This window comes from Musca autumnalis, unplaced genomic scaffold (genome assembly GCF_047663935.1).
Source record: "Musca autumnalis isolate F117 unplaced genomic scaffold, ASM4766393v1 scaffold_3, whole genome shotgun sequence".
Lineage (NCBI taxonomy): Eukaryota > Metazoa > Arthropoda > Insecta > Diptera > Muscidae > Musca > Musca autumnalis.
In genome coordinates this window covers 139429366-139450332 of record NW_027411866.1, presented here as the reverse complement: position 1 = coordinate 139450332, position 20967 = coordinate 139429366, and the positions used below count along the sequence as shown (strand labels likewise).

Here is a 20967-nt window from a genome sequence, read left to right as displayed (position 1 = left end):
TTCCAAAAACCTTTCTTTTTTTACTCTCCGTTAGTGACTCCCATTCCAAATTTCAGGATTCCAGCTCTATCTGTTCACCCAAATCGCAATTGTACTAAATTTAGTACCCTTTAGTACTTTTTGTACACTTATAGTTCGAATTTCCAAAAACCCTTTGGTACATCTTTCTAGCTCTCCATCAGTTACCCTCATTCCAAATTTCAGAATTCTAGCTCTTACCGTTTGCCTAATACAAAGGGTACCATATTTAGTACCTTTTAGTACTTTTCGTACACTTCTAGGTCGAATTTCCAAAAACCCAGCCTTATCTCACCCCTACACACCAACAGCAACCTACACCCAAAATTTCAACTTTCTAGCTTCAGCGGTTTCGTCTGGGCGTTGATGAATCAGTCAGTCAATCAGTCAGTCAGTCACTCACCTCACTACTCTTTTATATATATAGATATAGAACTTTGTAATTTGGTATAGAAGTTTCTATTACTCCTAGGATGTTTGGTATTGCAAAATTTCTATTGAATTTTGTCGGAACCGGTTCACGCCTTAATATAGCCCCCATAGAACGGTACCTCTAGATTTTCGGTATTTTGAAGGTTGTGACCACAAAAATCTATGGAAATGGCTGAAATTTGGTATTTAGTCTAGAAACGTTGAGAAAAAATGGAATAAATTAGTTTTATTTCCATCTAAATACTGACCGATTCAGCCCAGTATAAATAATATACAACAAACGTATTTAGTCTTCGTTGGGGGTACAAAATTTTCCACCCGAAATTTTTATGTGTAAGTCCACGCCTTCATATTGCATTATTTATTTATTTATTAACAATTATATTTATAAGTAAATTACAAATATAAGGGGAAGCTCTGGCTACTAGGCCTTAAGCTAAACATATTGCATAATAGAACGGTACATACATTTAAAATACCGAAAATCAGCCACCGAAATAGCTGAAATTTGGTATTTAGTCTACGCTGCACGATGGGGCCAATAGCAGGTTTTCGAGGCAAAAAGTCAATTTTTGAAGTGAACAATTTGAAAAAATTATAACGGATTTCGATTGCCAACACTCTGAATCACTAAAAATAAATCAATCTGGTAACATTACATAGCGACATACTGATCTGGCAATAATGACATATTTTCTTATGTATTATTTTCTGACATTCATCATAAATAAGTAGTGAAAGTATTTTAGGCGCCAAAAAGAAAATTTCAACATTTTTATATTTTTTAAAAATGGAAAGCTCTTCTATGGGTATGTAAAATAAGATAGTGTTAACAAATAATAAAAATGTTATGTGTGTTAAGATGTGATGTCTTTTTTGGAGTATTTTGCTTTGTTATCCATGTGTTCTCTAGAGTATAACTTTTGAGATCTAGGTAGATCTAGGATATTATATATATGTGGTGAAAGGTATTAATGTGTACTATCATTTTGTGAAAAAATTAGCTGCGCTCATCTGCGCCTTTTCATAAAAATCTGATTTCAGATGTCGTAATACTTAAAAATATGGACATTTTTATGTTTTGGTTGGAGAATAATCGGAAACCCATTAATTTAATCAATTGGATTTCGGAAAAATTTAATAGACGTATTGGCGACAACCAAATAGTGTTTAGTTTCACCATAATAATAAGGCAATAATATAGTCCGTGCGAACCTTAAACAGAAGTGGTTTAAATATGGCCGGAAAAAATACCGTTTTCTAAAAAATGATAGAGTCTGGTTATCTACTGAGACCATTTTTAAACTAGTAGATAATGATGTTGTGAGGAAAAAAGGTCGTCCATATGTTGGTTATAGTGAGAGAAGCCGGCGACAAAAGAGAAAAATTGCCTCAGAAGAGTCATCTGAATATGGGGACAATACTCAGCTGTTGCTTCATGCCGCTTCTGTTGCTTCCAATAAAGTAAAAGAAACTGATTTGAATTTCATTTTTAAGGAAGCTCCTTCGTCTCCATCTCACCCAAATAAAAAAATATAACTTGACAAACTTATTTGTAGTCCGAAGTCCGTAACATTTTCCAAATTTTATTGTAATTTAATGGAATTTGCATGCTTGGTCAATCATTTGAAATCGGGCGAACATATCTATGGGAGCTATATCCAATTCTGAACCGATTTCAATATGATTTGCCAAAACTATTTCTAGACCAAAATCCGTCACACATTTCAAATTTCATCAAGATTGGACATACATAGCGGGATTGGTGCACCAAATACCTAAAATCGGGCGAAAATATATATGGGAGCAATATCAAAATCTGAACCGATTTCAATATAACTAGGCAAACTTATTTGTAGTCCTAATTCCGTGGTATTTTCCAAATCACATAAAAATTGGGCAGAATTTGCGTGTTTGGTCCATCAATTGCTTGAAATCGGGCGAACATATATACGGGAGCTATATGTATATATGAACCGATATGAACCAAATTTGGCATATTAGTTTCTAAGCCCATTATAAACATCTGTACAAAATTTTGAAGGTCTAGCATGCCCCAGTGATTTGTTGCCTGGAAAACCTGTCATTGGCCCCATCGTGCGCTGGAGGTAAAAACCTTTCTGACTGAAATTCGTGGATCCACGTTTTGATATAGCCCCCATAGAACGGTCCCTTTCGATTTTCGTAGTTCTGAGGGTTATGACGTCAATATCCCACCGAAATGACTGAAATTTGTTATCAAGTATTCCATGTGGTTATATAATATTCCATAAGAGAATTATCAACATAGGTCCACGTCTTCCTATATCCCCCATAGAAGCGTATCTCTTGATTTTCGGTATTTTGAAGGTTCTAGCCACATAATCTTACCGAAATATACAAAGTTTGATATTTAGCCTTCTTTGAGTCTAAAAAATTTCCTACAGAAATTTGTCGGTATGGATCGCAGTTTTGATATAGCCTCCGGAATTTAGAAATTGCTGAAGTTTGGTATATAGTCTTCTTCATAAATGAAAGGAAACTAACTGTTCCATTTTACTTCAATACAACTCGTGGTGGAGGGTATAACAAGTTTGGCCCGGCCGAAATTAACGCCGTTCTTACTTGTTTTAATTATTTTTTATTTAAATGCTCTGCGCGACACAGGATAGCTATACTGCTCCATTGAATATAAGTTGAAATTATCAATTTTTCCTCATGGAGCAAGATACCGCCATTTTTACTTGTTCTGATTTCTTATTTCAGCACTTGTTCTTGACGAATTTCGATACTCAAGTTGCCAATTTAGAAGAATTGCGGGACAATGTAACATTTGCCGTTAATGTAACAGCTATTCGAATGAGACAACGCGAAATAGACAACATGGAGGTAAGTACGAGCAAGTTTGGATCTGTAATGAGCATGTTCCTCCAAGAATAGTTGACCACAGAATAACTGCTCAAAGTTTGAATTTAAAATTTTAAGTTTTGTCGGTAATAAAATTGATTTCAAAATGAAAACATTTTCATAATTTGCAGGGAAATATTTGGAATGAAGTAGATGTGCCAACCATGAAATTGTTACCGGACTTGATACACGATGCTGTCATGTTGTTTTATTTGGCTGTTAAAAATATCAGTGTTATGTATGAAATTGACCCACCAGGGACACCTTACCAATATGAAGAAGGCAATGAAAATCAATGGCCAATGGGATTATACATTAATAGGGTTATGAAAATTGTGAGTAAACTAAATCATTAATATTTCCATAACCTACTAAGGCAGGGTAACAATAAATTAATTTCGGTGAATCAACTACCCTTTTTTGTTAAAATTCGTCGTTCCGTTAAAGATAATAACTATTTATTTTAGATTGCCTCTTCGGATGACAGCCACTTTCATATGAGCTATATGCAATTTGATGATGGAGGTCAACGAATTAACTTCACTTTGGAAATCTATGAACCGGTAGATAATTATTTACTAGCAACATGGGATCCTGATGGTCACATAAGTCAAAAAGAGGTGGAAATCACAAATATTAAAAAGATGGTCTATAAAGTGGCAACACGTATTGGAGAACCCTATTTCATGTTGAAGTATAACTCCTTGCTCACGAACAGTCCATGTTTATATAAAACTAAAGTGTATCGTTTACAGGGAAGATGCTGAGAATCGAACGGGTAATGATCGTTATATAGGTTATGCTGTTGATTTGATTGGTGCCATTGCTGAAATTTTACATTTTGATTATTTGTTTGTTCCGGTTGCCGATAATTCTTATGGCAAATTTAATAAGGAAACAAATCAATGGGATGGTATTATTGGAGAGCTGATAAATAATGTAAGTTGTTGTGATTTCTTCTAATATTTGTTATTAAATATGCATTTTCTAGGACGCCCACATGGGTATATGTGATCTGACCATTACCCAAAAACGTAAAACTGTTGTTGATTTCACGGTACCCTTTATGCAATTGGGTATAAGTATTTTGGCATATGAGAAACCAATTGAACAGAAACCTTGGAATGCCTTTTTGGAACCATTTACAAATGAAGTGTGGATATATGTTATGTTGTCGGTTTTCATTATGGCATTTCTATTTCTTTTTATGGCAAGGTAAGAAACAATTTGGTACTATTGCACAGTGGTTTAGCCCAACGACAAAAATAAGCAAAATTCACATCTCTATTTTAATGACATATTTCCTTTTCGAAACTCAACACGCTTTTAGCATTATTGGCGGTTATGTGTAGAAAAACCCCTTCGAACGTGTATAATTTTAAAGAAAAATATTATTTAGCCAGTAAGGATTGATCCTTTCCTTACTGGCTAAAATACTCCACCACGGGGGATAAAATACTCCACCACGATTTCAATACAATTCCACTGCTGGCGGTTCTATGCACCGGCTTAACTCGTTTGTGATGGTATACATTTTTCATAATGGGAGCGGCAATATATCCCGGAATGCCTGCTCTGAGCAGCGTTGTCGGTATTTCTCTGCCTCTTGTCCCCAAAAAATTATTCCAGAAATCCCCAGATTTTATTGAAAATTTAACAAAGAAAAAAATTCTCAATTTTTTACTTAAAATATAATTGCAAAAAAGTAAAAAACAAGTAAAAAGGCGTTAAGTTCGCACGGGCCGAACCTTTTATACCCTCCACCATAAAATGGTCTTAATTAAAATGGAATCATTAGGGTCCTTTTACAATTTTAGGTGGAACAACTTTTCGACAATGGATAGACTCCTACTGCCTCCCACTATTGCTTGAATTACACTGTGAACATAAATGTTGGGGCAGAGATAATTCCTTTTGGAGATGAAAGCCCTTGGTGTGTGTATATTAAAAACCCCGAAGGACAGATGCGCCGTGAGTCGAACTTCAGCGTTATGGCGTGATGAAGTTTTTGCAAGAGACCCTGTAAGCCATCATCAATTAGCATTATATCTCAAAATATCGAAAATCGGTTCATAACGTGGGAACTTCAAATGTCATTAACAGCTAGTTCGGAGGTATCTGGGCTATACGAAAACATGAACTTAAATGAACAATTTTTGTTGCAGAATTTTTGTTGACTTTTAAATTTCAAATTACAGAAAGTTCGTCCAAAAAATAAAGCTAAGTTACGGAAAATCGGGAGGTTTGTTTTGGGGTATACAAAAACATGGACCTACGTTCGGTTAAACATTTTAAGTAAAATCCTCAAAGTACCGAAAATAGGGAAGTATCGTTATATTGGGGCTATGTTGAAAATTGTTGATGCAGATTTGTGGTGACCACTACAACCTTCAAATGTCAAATTACAATTAGTTCTGTTAAAAATTGTAGCTAAAATTGCCAAATTACTGAAAATTGGGAGGTACCGTTACATGGGAGCTATATCCGAACATGGACCTATGTTGACAATTTTTGATGGAGAGGTGTTGTGACCACTAAGAACTTCAAATGTCAAATTACTTCTAGTTCGGTTTAATATTGCAGCTAAAATCATCAAATTACTGAAAATCGGGAGGTACCGTTATATGGGGGCTTTCTTGACAAGTTTTGGTGGAGAGGTGTGGTGACCACTAAGAATTTCAAATGTCAAATGTTCAAATTACAGATAATTCGGTTAAAACTTGTTGGTAAAATTCTCAAAATACCTGAAATCGGGCGGTAACGTTATATGGGGTCTGAAAACTTAGATAAAAACGTCAAAATGCCGTAAATCGGGGGTACGGGGGCTATACCAAAACTTGGACCTAGGTCCACAACTTTTGTTATATAAGTTTAGTTACACTTAAGAACCCTAAATGTCAAATTATGGCTATATCGGTCTGAAAATGTAGCTAAAAACGTCAAAATACCGTAAATCGGGGGGTACCGTTATATGGGGGCTATACCAAAACGTGGACCTATGTCCACAAGTTTTGTCACATAAGTTTATTTACATTTAAGAACTTCAAATGTCAAATGATAGCTAAATCGGTCTGAAAATGTAGCTAAACCCGTCAAAATACCGTAAATCGGGGGGTACCGTTATACGGGGGCTATACCAATACGTGGACCTATGTCCACAACTTTTGTTATATAAGTTTATTGACACTTAAGAACCCTAAATGTCAAATTATAGCTAAATCGGTCTGAAAATGTAGCTAAACCCGTCAAAATACCGTAAATCGGGGGGTACCGTTATATGGAGGCTATACCAATACGTGGACCTATGTCCACAACTTTTGTTATATAAGTTTATTGACTTTTAAGAACCCCAAATGTCAAATTATAGCTACATCGGTCTGAAAATGTAGCTAAAAACGTCAAAATACCGCAAATCGGGGGGTACCGTTATATGGGGGCTATACCAAAACGTGGACCTATGTCCACAACTTCTAATTTATAAGTTTATTAACACTTAAGAACCCTAAATGTCAAATTATAGCTACATCGGTCTGATAATGTAGCTAAAAACGTCAAAATACCGTATATCGGGGGTACCGTTATATGGGGGCTATACCAAAACGTGGACCTATGTCCACAACTTCTAATTTATAAGTTTATTAACACTTAAGAACCCTAAATGTCAAATTATAGCTACATCGGTCTGATAATGTAGCTAAAAACGTCAAAATACCGTAAATCGGGGGGTACCGTTATATGGGGGCTATACCAAAACGTGGACCTATGTCCACAAGTTTTGTCACATAAGTTTATTGACATTTAAGAACTTCAAATGTCAAATGATAGCTAAATCGGTCTGAAAATGTAGCTAAACCCGTCAAAATACCGTAAATCGGGGGGTACCGTTATATGGGGGCTATACCAATACGTGGACCTATGTCCACAACTTTTGTTATATAAGTTTATTGACTTTTAAGAACCCTAAATGTCAAATTATAGCTAAATCGGTCTGAAAATGTAGCTAAACCCGTCAACATACCGTAAATCGGGGGGTACCGTTATATGGGGGCTATACCAATACGTGGACCTATGTCCACAACTTTTGTTATATAAGTTTATTGACTTTTAAGAACCCCAAATGTCAAATTATAGCTACATCGGTCTGAAAATGTAGCTAAAAACGTCAAAATACCGTATATCGGGGGTACCGTTATATGGGGGCTATACCAAAACGTGGACCTATGTCCACAACTTTTGTTATATAAGTTTATTGATACTTAAGAACCCTAAATTTCAAATTATAGCTAAATCGGTCTAAAAATTTAGCTAAAAAGGGGGGTACAAATCGGGGGGTACCGTTATATGGGGGCTATACCAAAACGTGGACCTATGTTCACAAGTTTTGTTATATATGTTTGTTGACACTTAAGAACCCTAAATGTTAAATTATAGCCAAATCGGTCTGAAAATGTAGCTAAAAACGTCAAAATACCGTAAATCGGGGGGTACCGTTATATGGGGGCTATACCAAAACGTGGACCGATATAGCCCAGCATCGAACTTGACCTGCCTGCAAACAAAAGACGCATTTTCCCAAAATTTCAGCGTCCTATCTCTATTTTTGTGGATGCTAGAGTGATTACCACAGACGGACGGACGGACGGACGGGCGTGCTCAGATCGACTTAGAATTTTACCCTGATCAAGAATATATCACCAATATTTTTGAAAATTTAACATAGCTGAAGCCAAGGTTTACCCTTTTAGAACACGCGACTTGTGATTGTATATTATACAAATTAAATGTTTATGGATAAAATGAAATGTTTTTGGACGTGGCAAAAAATATTGGCCTCAAAAGTTAATTTGCGTGGAAGCTGTGGCTATATTTATGTTAGAAAATGGGTAAAAATGGGTTGAAGCCAACGTGTCTTTTTTTGTTTTCTCTCGATTTGTGAGTAAACCACACTTCTCACGATTTTCCTGTCAAAGTAAAAGTAGAAGCCAACTAAATAAGGATAATCTCACTAATTTATAACTTTTCAAAATTTCATCAGCGTCTACCAATAAATGACGCTGACATTTTGAAGCCAAATTTACAGTGTTTTTTGACATTTTCTTCTAGTCGCGTTCCGCAAACAGATTTTTCAAAAAGGCTGTAATAGGATTATAGTACTTGCGATTCTAAGCTTTTTGATACGTATATCGTGAATGTAGCCTCCACAGCTTCACAGAAATATGTTTCGAAATGACGAAATTTTGTGTGATTATTTTTCTAAAAATCATATTATTCGGGCCTAATTTTTACAATTGTCATTCGATTTCCTCGTACTTGATTGCACATTTTATTTTTTTACGTTCCGGATCTAATAAATCATTCTCCGTGAAAATCCATCCACTAAAACGCGAGTTACAAGAAAATCCAAAGTAGAAAAATCACCTAAAATTGTTTTTGGAAATATCGCGTATTTTATCGCGTTTTCTACGGTTCGTTTCCACTGCAATGAAACAACTAATACAGCATCTTCGTTTTAGCGGAAACAGAGATTTGAAAACTTCACTGATAAGGGAGCTACATTCATTTTATCCCAAAAAATAGTGTGTGATGCTACATCCACGGTTCTTCGTTGACCGCCTTGAAATATATATATATATATCGATGTAGATTTTTATGGTGGACACTGAAATCGGATGCGGACAAAAAGCATACGCACTCCGCGCAAGTTACCGACGTTATATAGGTTTTTAGGCACTAAGATGCAGCCGATGCTACATCTTAGCCACCAAATTAAATTTCGAAAACTATATTCAAATTAAAAGATACGATATTACTGTACATGAAAATCACATGCGGACAAACTGATTTTGATAATTACGCGATTTACACGTATTTAAAAATGCATATAAATAAAAATGGGTTATTTGACCTCTATTTCCATTTCAGAAGCTTTGACATATATCCCCATCAACCCAATTAGCTTCCCTAATGGGAAAGCTTTAATATGAATGTCAATAAAGCAAAATCCGTCTATTTTGTTGGAGATTTAAGCAAAATGAAGGAAGTATTCCTATAAATTTTTACAATATTTTCTACTACATAATGCATGTGAAAAATATTTATACCCTACACCACTATGTGGGGAGGGTATTATAAGTTGGTTTTGGCCAAAAAGTTTGTAACACATCGAAATAATGGTCGTAGACCCATACTTATATATATCAAAATGAATGTCTCGACGAGCTGAGTCGATCTGGCTATGTGTGTCCGTCCGTCTGTCCGTCTGTCCATCTAAACCTTGTAATCACGCTACAGGTGGCAATTTTGATCGGATCGTCACGAAATTTTGGGTGTTGATGGGGGTCCCGGAGGGGAAGAAGCCTATTGATTCTGGTGATGGTCGGATAATATTTAGGGGTCGGAATGGACAAAAAACTTATGTGGATAAAAAGACAACGTTTTTTTCTAAAGCGAATATATCAGCTTCTATATGGGGTATACAAAAAGGAAGACCTGAGAATAAAAGTAGAAAATATCACCTTTCTAATGATGTAATGTAAGTTCTCGTAGGTGATCAAACAACGGATATATTACAATAGTGGCAAATAAAACCCAAATTTGTATTCTTGCGATTTTAATTATAATGACGAATATCACAGATTTGGTTAGGGACTTTTCAAAAACAAAGCCTGACTATGAAAGTAGAAGATCCCATCTTTACAATGATGCAAACTAGGTCGGCATAGGTGACCAAATAACGGAGATATGGCAATAGTCGGTAATACATCCCATTTTTCCATTTTTTTGGAAATCACGCTGCAGGTCGCAATTTTGATCGGATCGTCACGAAATTTTGGGAGTTGATGGGGGTCCCGGAGGGGAAGAAACCTATGGATTTTGGTGATGGTCGGATAATAATTAGGGGTCGGAATAAGCAAAAAAGTTATTTGGAGAAAATGTCTACATTTTATTCCAGAGCAAATATCTCAGCGTCTATAAGGGGTATATAAAAAGAAAAACTTGGCAATGAATGTAGAAAATATCGCCTTTGAAACGATGTAACGTAGGTTGTCGTAGGCGGTCACATAACGAAGATATCGCAATAGTCGCTAATAGAACCCAACTTTGCATTTTTGCGGTTTTAGTTATAATGACGAATATCACAGCTTTAGTTAGGGACTTTCCAAAAGCAAAGCCCGACTAAGAATGTAGAAAATCCCATCTTTAAAATTATGCCAAGTAGGTTGGCGTAGGTGGTCAAATAATAGAGATATCGCAATAGTCGGTAATACATCCTTTTTTCCACTTCTTCTGCAGTCACACTACAGGTCGGAATTTTGATCGGATCCTCACGAAATTTTCTCACAGAGATAGAAGAATATTGATGTTGGTGATGTCGATAGTAGTCCAATTTAAAATTAAATATTAAATATTTTGGTTCAGTTCGCCTTAAGTCATTTGGTATAAAAGCCAGATAGGTGAAAACTTTCGTATCTCCCTAAATGAAATGTTTTCGAGTGAAAAATTATGCACAGAGGTAGTGGTGTAGGGTATCACATAGTCGGCCCAGTACCGACTATAGCCTTTTCTCACTTGTTTTTAAACAAAAAATTATTTTTTTGACCGAAATATGTGCTTATTTTGGCTGTAACATCCAAACTATAACACCAATCTGTGTGATTGTAGTCTCATTTGATTTGCCGTGAAGTTTGGATCCACAACATATTTTTTTGTAATTTTATGACCACTAAATGGGCTTTAATTTTGAAAAAAGTAGACTTATATTCAATAATTTATCAATTTTTTGTACATTCCGCGAATTCTGTGTAACATTTTGCAGGTATTATGCAATCTACTCGCTGAAGTAACTTTGAGAGAACTTTTTTGTAACAATTGTGCTCATTAAAATAATTAGCGTTTTTATAATATTTTCTTTCTTAAAAAGCGAAATAAAAGCGCCATAACTTTTGTCCGCAACAACCAAAAATTGGCTCGCGACCAGATTCGTACTCGGAATTTTTTTCTTAACCTACATATCAAAAATCGTTGATGTAGCGCGAAAAAAATTTATCCTTTTTTCATGAAATGGAATATGAAATAATTGACAATATTCCTGATATATACTTTATAGGGTCGCAAATGAGTATTTCAATGCGTTACAAACGGAAAAACAAACTTAATATACCCTCCATACTATGGTGGAGGGTATAAAAATGTGTTCAACGAGGTGAAAGGTACCACATACGGGGATCTATCAAAGAGTCAACCTATTTTTAAAGTTTTTGGCGGAAAAGTTTTATAGCTGCAGGGAACTTCAAGGGTCAAATGGAGGGTAGTTTCATCAAAACAAACACTCAAAAATGGACCCATGTTGTCGAATTTTAGTGAAGAACTTTCGTGACCACTGAAAATTCCCGAAAATCGGGAGGTACAGTTATATGGGGGGATATACCAAAACATGGACCTATGTTGACGATTATTTTTTAATAGACAAAATTGTAGCTAAAATTCTCAAAATACCGATCATTACAGCTATTTCGGTTGAAAACTGTAGCTAAAATTCTCAAAATACCGAAAATTGGGAGGTACCGTTATATGGGGGCTATACCAAAACATGGACCTATGTTGACGATGTTTGGTGGAGATGTTTAATGACCACTGAGAACCTCGAATGGCAAATTACAGCTAGTTCGGTTAAAAATTGTAACTAAAATGCTCAAAATACCGAAAATCGGGAGTTACCGTTATATGGGGGCTATACCAAAACATGGACCTATGTTGACGATGTTTCGTGGAGATGTTTTACGACCACTGAGAACCTCAAATCTCAAATTGCAGATAGTTCGGTTAAAATTTGTGGCTAAAATTCTCAAAATACCGAAAATCGGAAGGTACCGTTATATGGGGACTATACCAAAACATGGACCTATGCCCATATCCTTTGGGATATAAGTTTGTTGATCACTAGGATCCCTAAGTGCCAAATTATAGCTAATTCGGTCTGCAAATGTGGCGAAGAACGTCAAAATACCTCAAATCCGGAGGTACCGTTATATGGGAGCTATACCAAAGAGTGGACCGATATAGCGCATCTTCGAACTTGACCTGCCTATGGAAAAAAGAACCTCGGGTGTAAAATTTCAGCACTCTATCTCAATTATTGCGGACGCTAGAGTGATTACAACAGACGGACAGACGGACAGACGGACATGGCTAGATCGTCTTAGAATTTTATCCTGATCAAGAATATATATACTTTATAGGGTCGCAAATGATTAGTTCGATGTGTTACAAACGGAATGACAAACTTAATATACCCTCCATAATATGGTGGAGGGTATAAAACAGGCGGCTATACCCTCAGCCTGTACATAAGGAACAGAGACAAACCTAGAATGGGTTGTTTTTCCCAATACATTACTGCGGAAACTACCCGAATAAAGTTAAAAATTTATCCGCGAACAGATCTCAAACTGATTTTAAGTCTAAATTTTCGAACTTTTGTAGCCAAAAATACCGGAAGAAGTGGAACGATATAGTCCATCGTCAAATTATATGTAAGCTTGGATGCAAAATTGCCATGTGCAAAGATTTGACCAAATGGAGGACTCCCTTTAAAAGTTAAAGTTTCGTAGTATTTTCGGTAAACAATAGAAAACGATTCTCGAACAGCCCATAAACAGCACTTAAGGAAAATTTTTGAACTTTTGTGTGGGAGGTAACCGAATATGTTTTCCAACATAGAACTACTTGGAAATCGATGTACGTTTGGAAGAAATTCTGCGGTGTTCAAAGTTTCAGCAAAATCTGATACTCAATTCATAAGATTTCGTGCTCAGCAGTCATTTAAATTGATGCCGGTAGGGTTAGTTAGACCTTTTTGGGACATTTTCTCGGAAATTATGGACTTAACTACGAAGAAAATTGTACCATCGTAAAAGAGGCCGAGAGTACAACCTGGTGCAAACAAATTCATGACGATACGAGAAGTGCTCATAACTGCACTTGTATCAAAAATGTTGAAATTTTCTGTGGGATGTACCCGATGGTGTGGATCGATAAAGCCACTATTCGAAGCCTATCAATGTTGGGACAAAATGTTACAAGAACCATATTTTGAACCACATTGTTGGGCGTATTAATAGACATTTGTATAAACACTTAAATGTTAAAATATTCAGCACAAGCCCTGTAAATGCTCATAGTTATCATACAGAAATTCCCCAAGTGGAGTTTTTTGTCCCCATTTTCAAAATTAAATCCCCAATTTGGGAAACAGTCCCCAATACTGACAACGCTGGTTTGAGCTCTTTTGGTCCGTGTCGGGTTAGAGCCATGGATCTTTTCCAATTGCCAGATACGCATTCACAATAGAGCATCGTCTATAGAATCTAATGGATGGAGGGAATGGGTCCATTTCGGAGGCTGCTCGCTTGAGCTTGGCTCCAGTGACCCATACATGAAATGGGGGTAGCATTAAGATGTGGGACTGGCGAGGTTGAGTACGTACCGTCGACATATAGCTTTGTCTTCCATTATATGGACGACATTAGTTCGCTATTGGGGGTTAGGTGCTAGGGGACTTCAATGCTCACCACGAGCTTTAGCATTCTGTCCTAGGTAATGATCAGAGGGATACAGTGCTGGACGAGCAAATTGATAGCTACACATTTTGCACGGGAAGATTGCCACAGTTCGCTCCAGACATCAAAATTGAGGCACCGGTCTTAAAATTGACGCGTCCTGGCAAACCATAATTTCCCTTGGCTCAGAATATCTTCCAATCATCGCCTCCCTAAACAGACCTCCTGACTTCATAACTTCTGACCGACCTACTTTTCTGAAACATGGAAAATATAATTGACAACTGTAAACCAATTAACTAATCACCGCTTCAGAGAGCTGTCCATTCGCTCAGATCCTCGGGTAGCCCAAAGAATTTTCCGAAACATCAGGACTGCTGCAGCCGCTCGCTACATACCTGCTGATCGAATACCAGAAATCAGAAGAAATTTTCCAGCAGAGCCACGGGACTACCATATGAGAGAATGAGCTTCGTCTGGCAGTTTATGGAGCAGCCCGAGAGCCCACCCAGCAGAGGAAGTACCCAAAAGCATTTAAAATGGGCGACGTTGCAGACGTCATCCAAAACGCGAAATCATCCAATGTGTTGGGAACACACTGAATCTGGCGGAATGATATCTCCAGAACTTTTTATGCTCTACCATTATGAAATTCCACACCCTTCACACGGCTTAGAAATATATGCGGAATATATCCGCTGCTAAATCCACGGCCATGCTGTTCACCACTTGTACGGTGGGATTGGATCTGTGGTATCTTCGTGGACTTAATAACTATTGGATACCAACAGTTTGAAAATTGCTCTTTCCATATCCTTAGCACACTATCTGTATCAGTTACCAGATTAGCTTGCCGGTCTCTACAGGAGGGTGTGCCAGTTCCAAAGCCATCAGTCTGATGTTTCACTCTTTGGTACAATTTTCGGACTTCATTCTGTCTACTGTACATCTCGATTTGTCCACACTCCCGCTTTTCCATCTCTCTCTTTTTCCTTTTCTCGCGATACCTCTCTCGTGCGCTACGCGTTGCTACTGAGTGTAAAGTAGGCCTATATGCAGCATTTTCCTCTTCGGTAGCAGCACGACACTCCTGATCATACCATGGATTCCTTGGTGGAGGTCTCTGGTATCCAAGTACTGATTTTGCAGCTGTTTGCATGGAGTGGGCAATGTTTTCCCATTGTCCTGATATGTTATCGGGACGAGGAGTGCTTTGATTAAGCAGTTGGGCCAGTTGAGTGGAATATGCTGTGGCTATCTGTTGTGATTGCAGCTTACCGATGTCCAACTTCCGCGTTGTGTCTGTTCGCACTTTGTTTGCTACGTTTAATCTTGTACGTAGCTTTGTTGCAACAAAGTAGTGGTCCGAGTCTATGTTTGCACCTCGGAACGGTCATACATCCAACACGCTTGATGCACGTCTTCCGTCTATCATAACGTGCTCAATTTGATTTATTGTTCTTTGATCTGGCGACAGTCATGTGCTCTTATGGATATCGATGCTTAAATCTGGTACTGCTAACTACCATGGTTCTTGCAGCTGCAAAGTCTATCAGCCTCATACCATTGTCAGATGTTTCACTGTGGAGGCTGAATTTCCCAACTGTTGGGCCAAAGATATTCTCCTTTCCAAATTTGGCATTAAAATCGCCTAGTATAATTTTAATGTCATGGGCAGGGCAACGGTCATAAGTTTCTTCTAAGCGCTCGTAAAACATTTCATTGGTCTGTTCGTCCTTTTCTTCAGTGGGAGCATGAGCGCAAATAAAGCTGATGTTGAAGAATTTTGCTTTTAATCGAATTGCAGTGAGTCTTTCATTCACTGGGCTGAAGCTGGAGACAGAAGTAGGAACAAGGCCCTCAAATCGTTGACCGGCAGCACTTGGGGTGATGACAAAGAAACCTTGTCGACCTCTTACAAAGCAATAGGCCGGTCTGTTAGAGCTACGCAATGGAAGAATATTCAAACCTGCCAGAATGCCGCATTGAGAACTGCAACAGGGTGGCTCCTCATGACACAGTGGACCATCTTCATGAGAAGACGAAGGTTTGACCGGTGCATCGACACAACAGGATGATGTCTATGCAGTATCTACTTGTGTGTTATCACCACACAGGCACGTCAGGAGAGATCTTCATGATCTAGAGCGAGAGAGGTCCAAACGTATAAAAGAGAAACTCCAGCGAGCCTATCAGGCATGCTTGGATAGCATTCCCACTGAGACTGTTGTGCAGGCAGTACATAGATACATTGTGAATGCTGTACTTGAAGTCCACCCACCATCCCTTGCAGCACAAGAACGCCAGCTGCCAAGATAAACATGTCTCAATTCGTTTTGGACCCGAATTGATGCCACTATACCCAACATATGCCCGGCGTGTGGATTGGGACCACACGACACACTGCATTTGTTTAGCTACCCAGCTATCACCTGTCTCCTGATTCTTTATGGACGCAACCAGTCCAGGTTGCAGAATGTTTGAGTCTGGATCCAGAAGAACCAGAACCTGATAATTTCAACCAAATACACGAACGAACATACATATATGCGTTGCTACAGCAGCAACAATCATCCATACAAAGGTACAAAGCCGAACTCGGATATCATCCATCATACATTTCAGCAGAAGAACTCTAGCTGCCAATGAAAACACGAGGGGTTCCAGCACAGTAAGATCCGCACGAAAATATACGAACGAACATATTTTTGTTGCTACAAAAACAACGATTTCAACAATACATGAAATCAGCCGAAAGATATATGGGAGCTATATCCAATTCTGAAGTAATTCTTACTAAAACAATACTGTTTCTCCTGTGGCTAATGAAATTATCTTCCTTAAATTTTCGCCGAATTGAAGAATAATGCGGCCTGTATTTTGACTGACATATATCCCTAATAGGAACTACGGGTCTATCTCGTTTCCTTATGCATGTTACATACAAATTCACAAAGACATAATACCCTTTACCACAGTGTGGTGTAGGGTATAAAAACGAAAAAAAGAAACAAAATCCTTGAATTTTTTATTTCATATTTCAGAATATCGACAGCTGAATGGCAAAATCCCCATCCCTGCGTTAAGGATCCTGATGTCTTGGAAAATGCTTGGAATGTTTCGAATGTTTTTTGGCTAACAGTGGGCTCCATCATGACGGCTGGTAGTGATATCTTACCACGCAGTGCTCCCATGCGTACATTCAATGCCATGTGGTGGATTTTTGCTGTCATCATAGCCAATTCTTACACTGCCAATTTGGCTGCTTTCTTAACCAACAGTAAAATGGAAGGTGATATCAAGGGTGTTGAAGATTTGGCCAAACAAAATGAAGTGAAATTTGGTACAATTGAGGGTGGTAGTACCTATACCTTCTTTTCGGAATCCAATGAGACAGCTTTTCGTTTGGCCTATAATATGATGCAGTCACAGGATCCATCGGTCTATACCGCCAGTAATAATGAAGGTGTAGAGAGAGTGCTCAAAAATAATGGCTCCTATATGTTTTTGATGGAAACCACATCATTGGAGTACAACACTGAAAGAAATTGTAAATTGAAAATGTTGGGTGAAACGTTTGGAGAGAAACACTACGCCATTGCAGTGCCATTTGGTGAGATTTGTGCATAAAAATTATAGATTGAATATTCAATATGATTTTTAATTTTTTGTAGGAGCCGAATACCGTTCCAATTTAAGTGTTGCTATTCTAAAGCTAGGTGAGTTGGGACAACTCTTTCAACTGAAGAAAAAATGGTGGGTCAATGAAGACAAGGATTGTCCTCAAGAAACCAAAGCTAATTCAGAGACAAACGATTTAAATTTCACTGAGGTTAGAGGTATTTTTTACACACTCTATGTTGGCCTATTCATTGCCTATGTTGTTGGTATAACCGAGTTTTTGATTTATGCTCAACACGTGGCCGTTGAGGAGAAGCTGACATTTAAAGAAGCCTTAATGAAAGAACTGAAGTTTGTTCTAAAAGTTTGGAATAACAAGAAACCTGTCTCGCCAGCCTGTAGTACACCTGCATCATCGCATAGATCCGGTAGCACTGACAAAACGAACAAATCATATGCCATTCGAAAACTGAACGGTACAACAGATATGGATGAGAGAAAAAGTATGAAGAGCATGAAGAGTATCAGAAGTATCAGAAGTTTGAAGAGTTTAAAGAGTGCCATTGTGAATACCATAAGAAAAATCTAATATCTAACTTTAATAAAATTTGCGATATTCTATTTAATTACGTAAAAATTAATGTTACTTCAGCATTTAAAACAATTATAAAAATAAATGGAATAAAATATAATATTAAAATATATAGTAAAATGTAATAATATTGAATAATAAATAATTTTCTCAAACTTTTGAATTTACACCAAAAATATAATTGTAAGATATTTAATTTTTTTTTGAACTCCTGATCCAAAAAAAAAAACTTGTATATGAAATTTGATGGCGATCGGTTAACATTAACCCGTGCCACCAGGGGAATCTTTGCTTCCATAATAATTTGTATGAGGCCAAAGGTGCATTTTCACGAAAATTCTCTTAAACCGCATTTATGGTACAATCGATGAACATTTTTTACCAGTTCATTGTTGTGGCTAACAAATGAATCCTAAAAAAAATTGTGAAAATATGATCAGATTTCGATATACGGCCCAAAATACATAAAATCGGCCTATCAAAATCCTATCCGATTTTCACACTTTTTGTAGGATTCGTTTTTTTCTGCGTGTAGACTTTAGGGATAACTAAAATCGATTTCGGTTAATCGATTATTAACGGTACAATTTCCAAAAGTCTTAGTCGACCATTAGTCGTAGTCTATTATTATTCGTAGCCGGTTATTAATCGTGGTCGACTATTAGTCGTAGGTTGACGGTACTTTTTTTATACATATAACTATCATCGCATCAACGCAAATGGTCGATTATAAACGGTTTTCGGCGGTTAACGATTAATGGAAAGTCGACTTTTAGAACACTCTCAAATAATCGACTAACTAAAAATCGCGTTTTAAATTTTCATGAAAACCGAATAATCGAAAAACCGATTATTGCAATTCACTGTGTATCCCTAGGAGGCTTCTTAAAAATTGAGTTTCCAAAATACCAAATTATATTCAATTCAGAAGAAAAATGTAGAAAACCGCCATTGTTGTTTTTTCCAAAACATGAACAAATTTTTAATTTTTTTCGGATTGAGCCCTTTAATCCAGACAACGCACAATATCCAATTGATGCAATCTCCGACAAATTTCGGGTGAAAAGTTTTATACACCCAACGAAGACAAAATACTAAACTTCAGATATTTCGGTGCGATGTCGAGGCTAAATAAAACCTTTCAAAATACCGAAAATTGGGAGGAACAGTTCTATGAAAGCTATATGATTGCAAATTTCAGATGGACTGTTATATACCCCCAACGAAGACTAAATGCCAAATTTCAGCCATGTCGGTGGGATATTGAGGGAACAACCTTCAAAATACCGAAAATCCGGAGGTACCGTTCTAAGTGGGCTATATGAAGACATGGACCTATAAAAGCTATATGATTTCAAATTTCAGATGAAGTGCTATATACCCCCAACGAAGACTAAATACCAACATACAGCCATTTCGGTGTGATAATGAGGCCACAAACTTGAAAATACCGAAAATGGGTAGGTACCGTTCTGTGGGGGCTATATGAAACTTTCTACCGACAAGTTTCAGTTGGAAGTTGAATACCGCCGACGGAGACTAAGTACCGAATTTCAGCCAGTTGGGTGGGATATTGGGGCAACAACCTTCAAAATACCGAAAATAGGGAGGTACCGTTCTATGTGGTGCTATATGAAGGCGTGGACCTATGAAAGCTATATGATTTCAAATTTCAGATGAAGTGCTATATACCCCCAACGAAGACTAAATACCAACTTACAGATATCTCGGTGTGATAACGAGGCCACAAATTTCAAAATACCAAAAATCGGGAGGTACCTAATAACCCCACCGAATACAAAATTACAAATTTCAGCCATTTCAGTAGGATAAGACGTGGGTGGACCTATACCGACAAATTTGAGGTGCAAAGTTTTCTACCCTTACGAAGACTAAATACCAAATTTCACCCATTTTGCTGGGATATTGAGGACACAACCTTGAAAATACCAGAAAAAGGGAGGTACCGTTCTATGGGGCTATATGAAGGCGTGGACCTATACCGAAAAATTTCATATGGATCGTTTACTACCCCACATGAAGACCAAATACCAAATTTTAGGCATTTCGGTGATTTATTGTAGCCACAACCTACAAAATACCGAAAATCAGGAGGTACCGTTCAATGGTGGCTAGAGTTGGGCAATCTCGCCGGATCACTGTCCTCGTTCGAAGACGAATGAGTAACATCATAAAAACCAACGTGTGAAATTAAGTAGACACAGTTTTGTCAAAGAAATTACCGGTGTCCATTGAACGAGATAGTGATCTGGATCGTTCAATTGAACAAGATTGCCCAACTCTAATGGTGGCTATATAACCTATACCGACAAAGTTTTATACCCTCATCGGAGAATGTGTATGAATTTCAGCCATTTCGTTTTGATAATAAGGCTAAAACATCAAAATATCGAAAATCGGCAGGTACCGTTCTATGGGTGCTATATGAAAACGTGGACCAATATAGCCCAAACATCCTAGGAGTAGTATAAACTTCTATACCAAATTATAAAGCTCTATCTTAAAAAGTGCGAGCTGTATCTTGATTTTAACAGACGGATGGACAAATGCAAAATGTAGAAAGGAGAATATCTTTGGCCCAATAGTCTGGAAATTCAGTCTGCACAGAGAAACATCTGACAATGGTATGCGGCTGATAGACTTTGCAGCTGCAAGAAACATGGTAGTTAGCAGTACCAGATTTAAGTATCTCGATATTCATAAGGGCATATAGTAGCGAACTCGACGAAGATACCACAGATCCAATCCCAGAAGAGGTAAAGACAGCAATAAACCGACTGAAAAATAATAAGGAAGCAGGAGCTGATGGCCTACCAGCAGAGCTGTTTAAAACCGGAG

General features: G+C 37.4%; 1 protein-coding gene across 1 annotated transcript in view; it reads left to right on the top strand.

The window, feature by feature from the left end:
• Nucleotides 1-18238, top strand: part of LOC141400141 (glutamate receptor ionotropic, kainate 2-like) — a 56446-nt gene extending 38208 nt beyond the window's left edge. Inside the window, exons 6-12 of the mRNA XM_073979590.1 lie at nucleotides 3196-3318; nucleotides 3468-3671; nucleotides 3804-4030; nucleotides 4092-4275; nucleotides 4328-4551; nucleotides 16940-17508; nucleotides 17570-18238. Coding sequence (XP_073835691.1) covers nucleotides 3196-3318; nucleotides 3468-3671; nucleotides 3804-4030; nucleotides 4092-4275; nucleotides 4328-4551; nucleotides 16940-17508; nucleotides 17570-18105 — 2067 coding nt within the window. The 3' untranslated portion in view covers nucleotides 18106-18238. The remainder of the gene's footprint in view (nucleotides 1-3195; nucleotides 3319-3467; nucleotides 3672-3803; nucleotides 4031-4091; nucleotides 4276-4327; nucleotides 4552-16939; nucleotides 17509-17569) is intronic.
• The last annotated feature ends 2729 nt before the right edge of the window (nucleotides 18239-20967 follow it).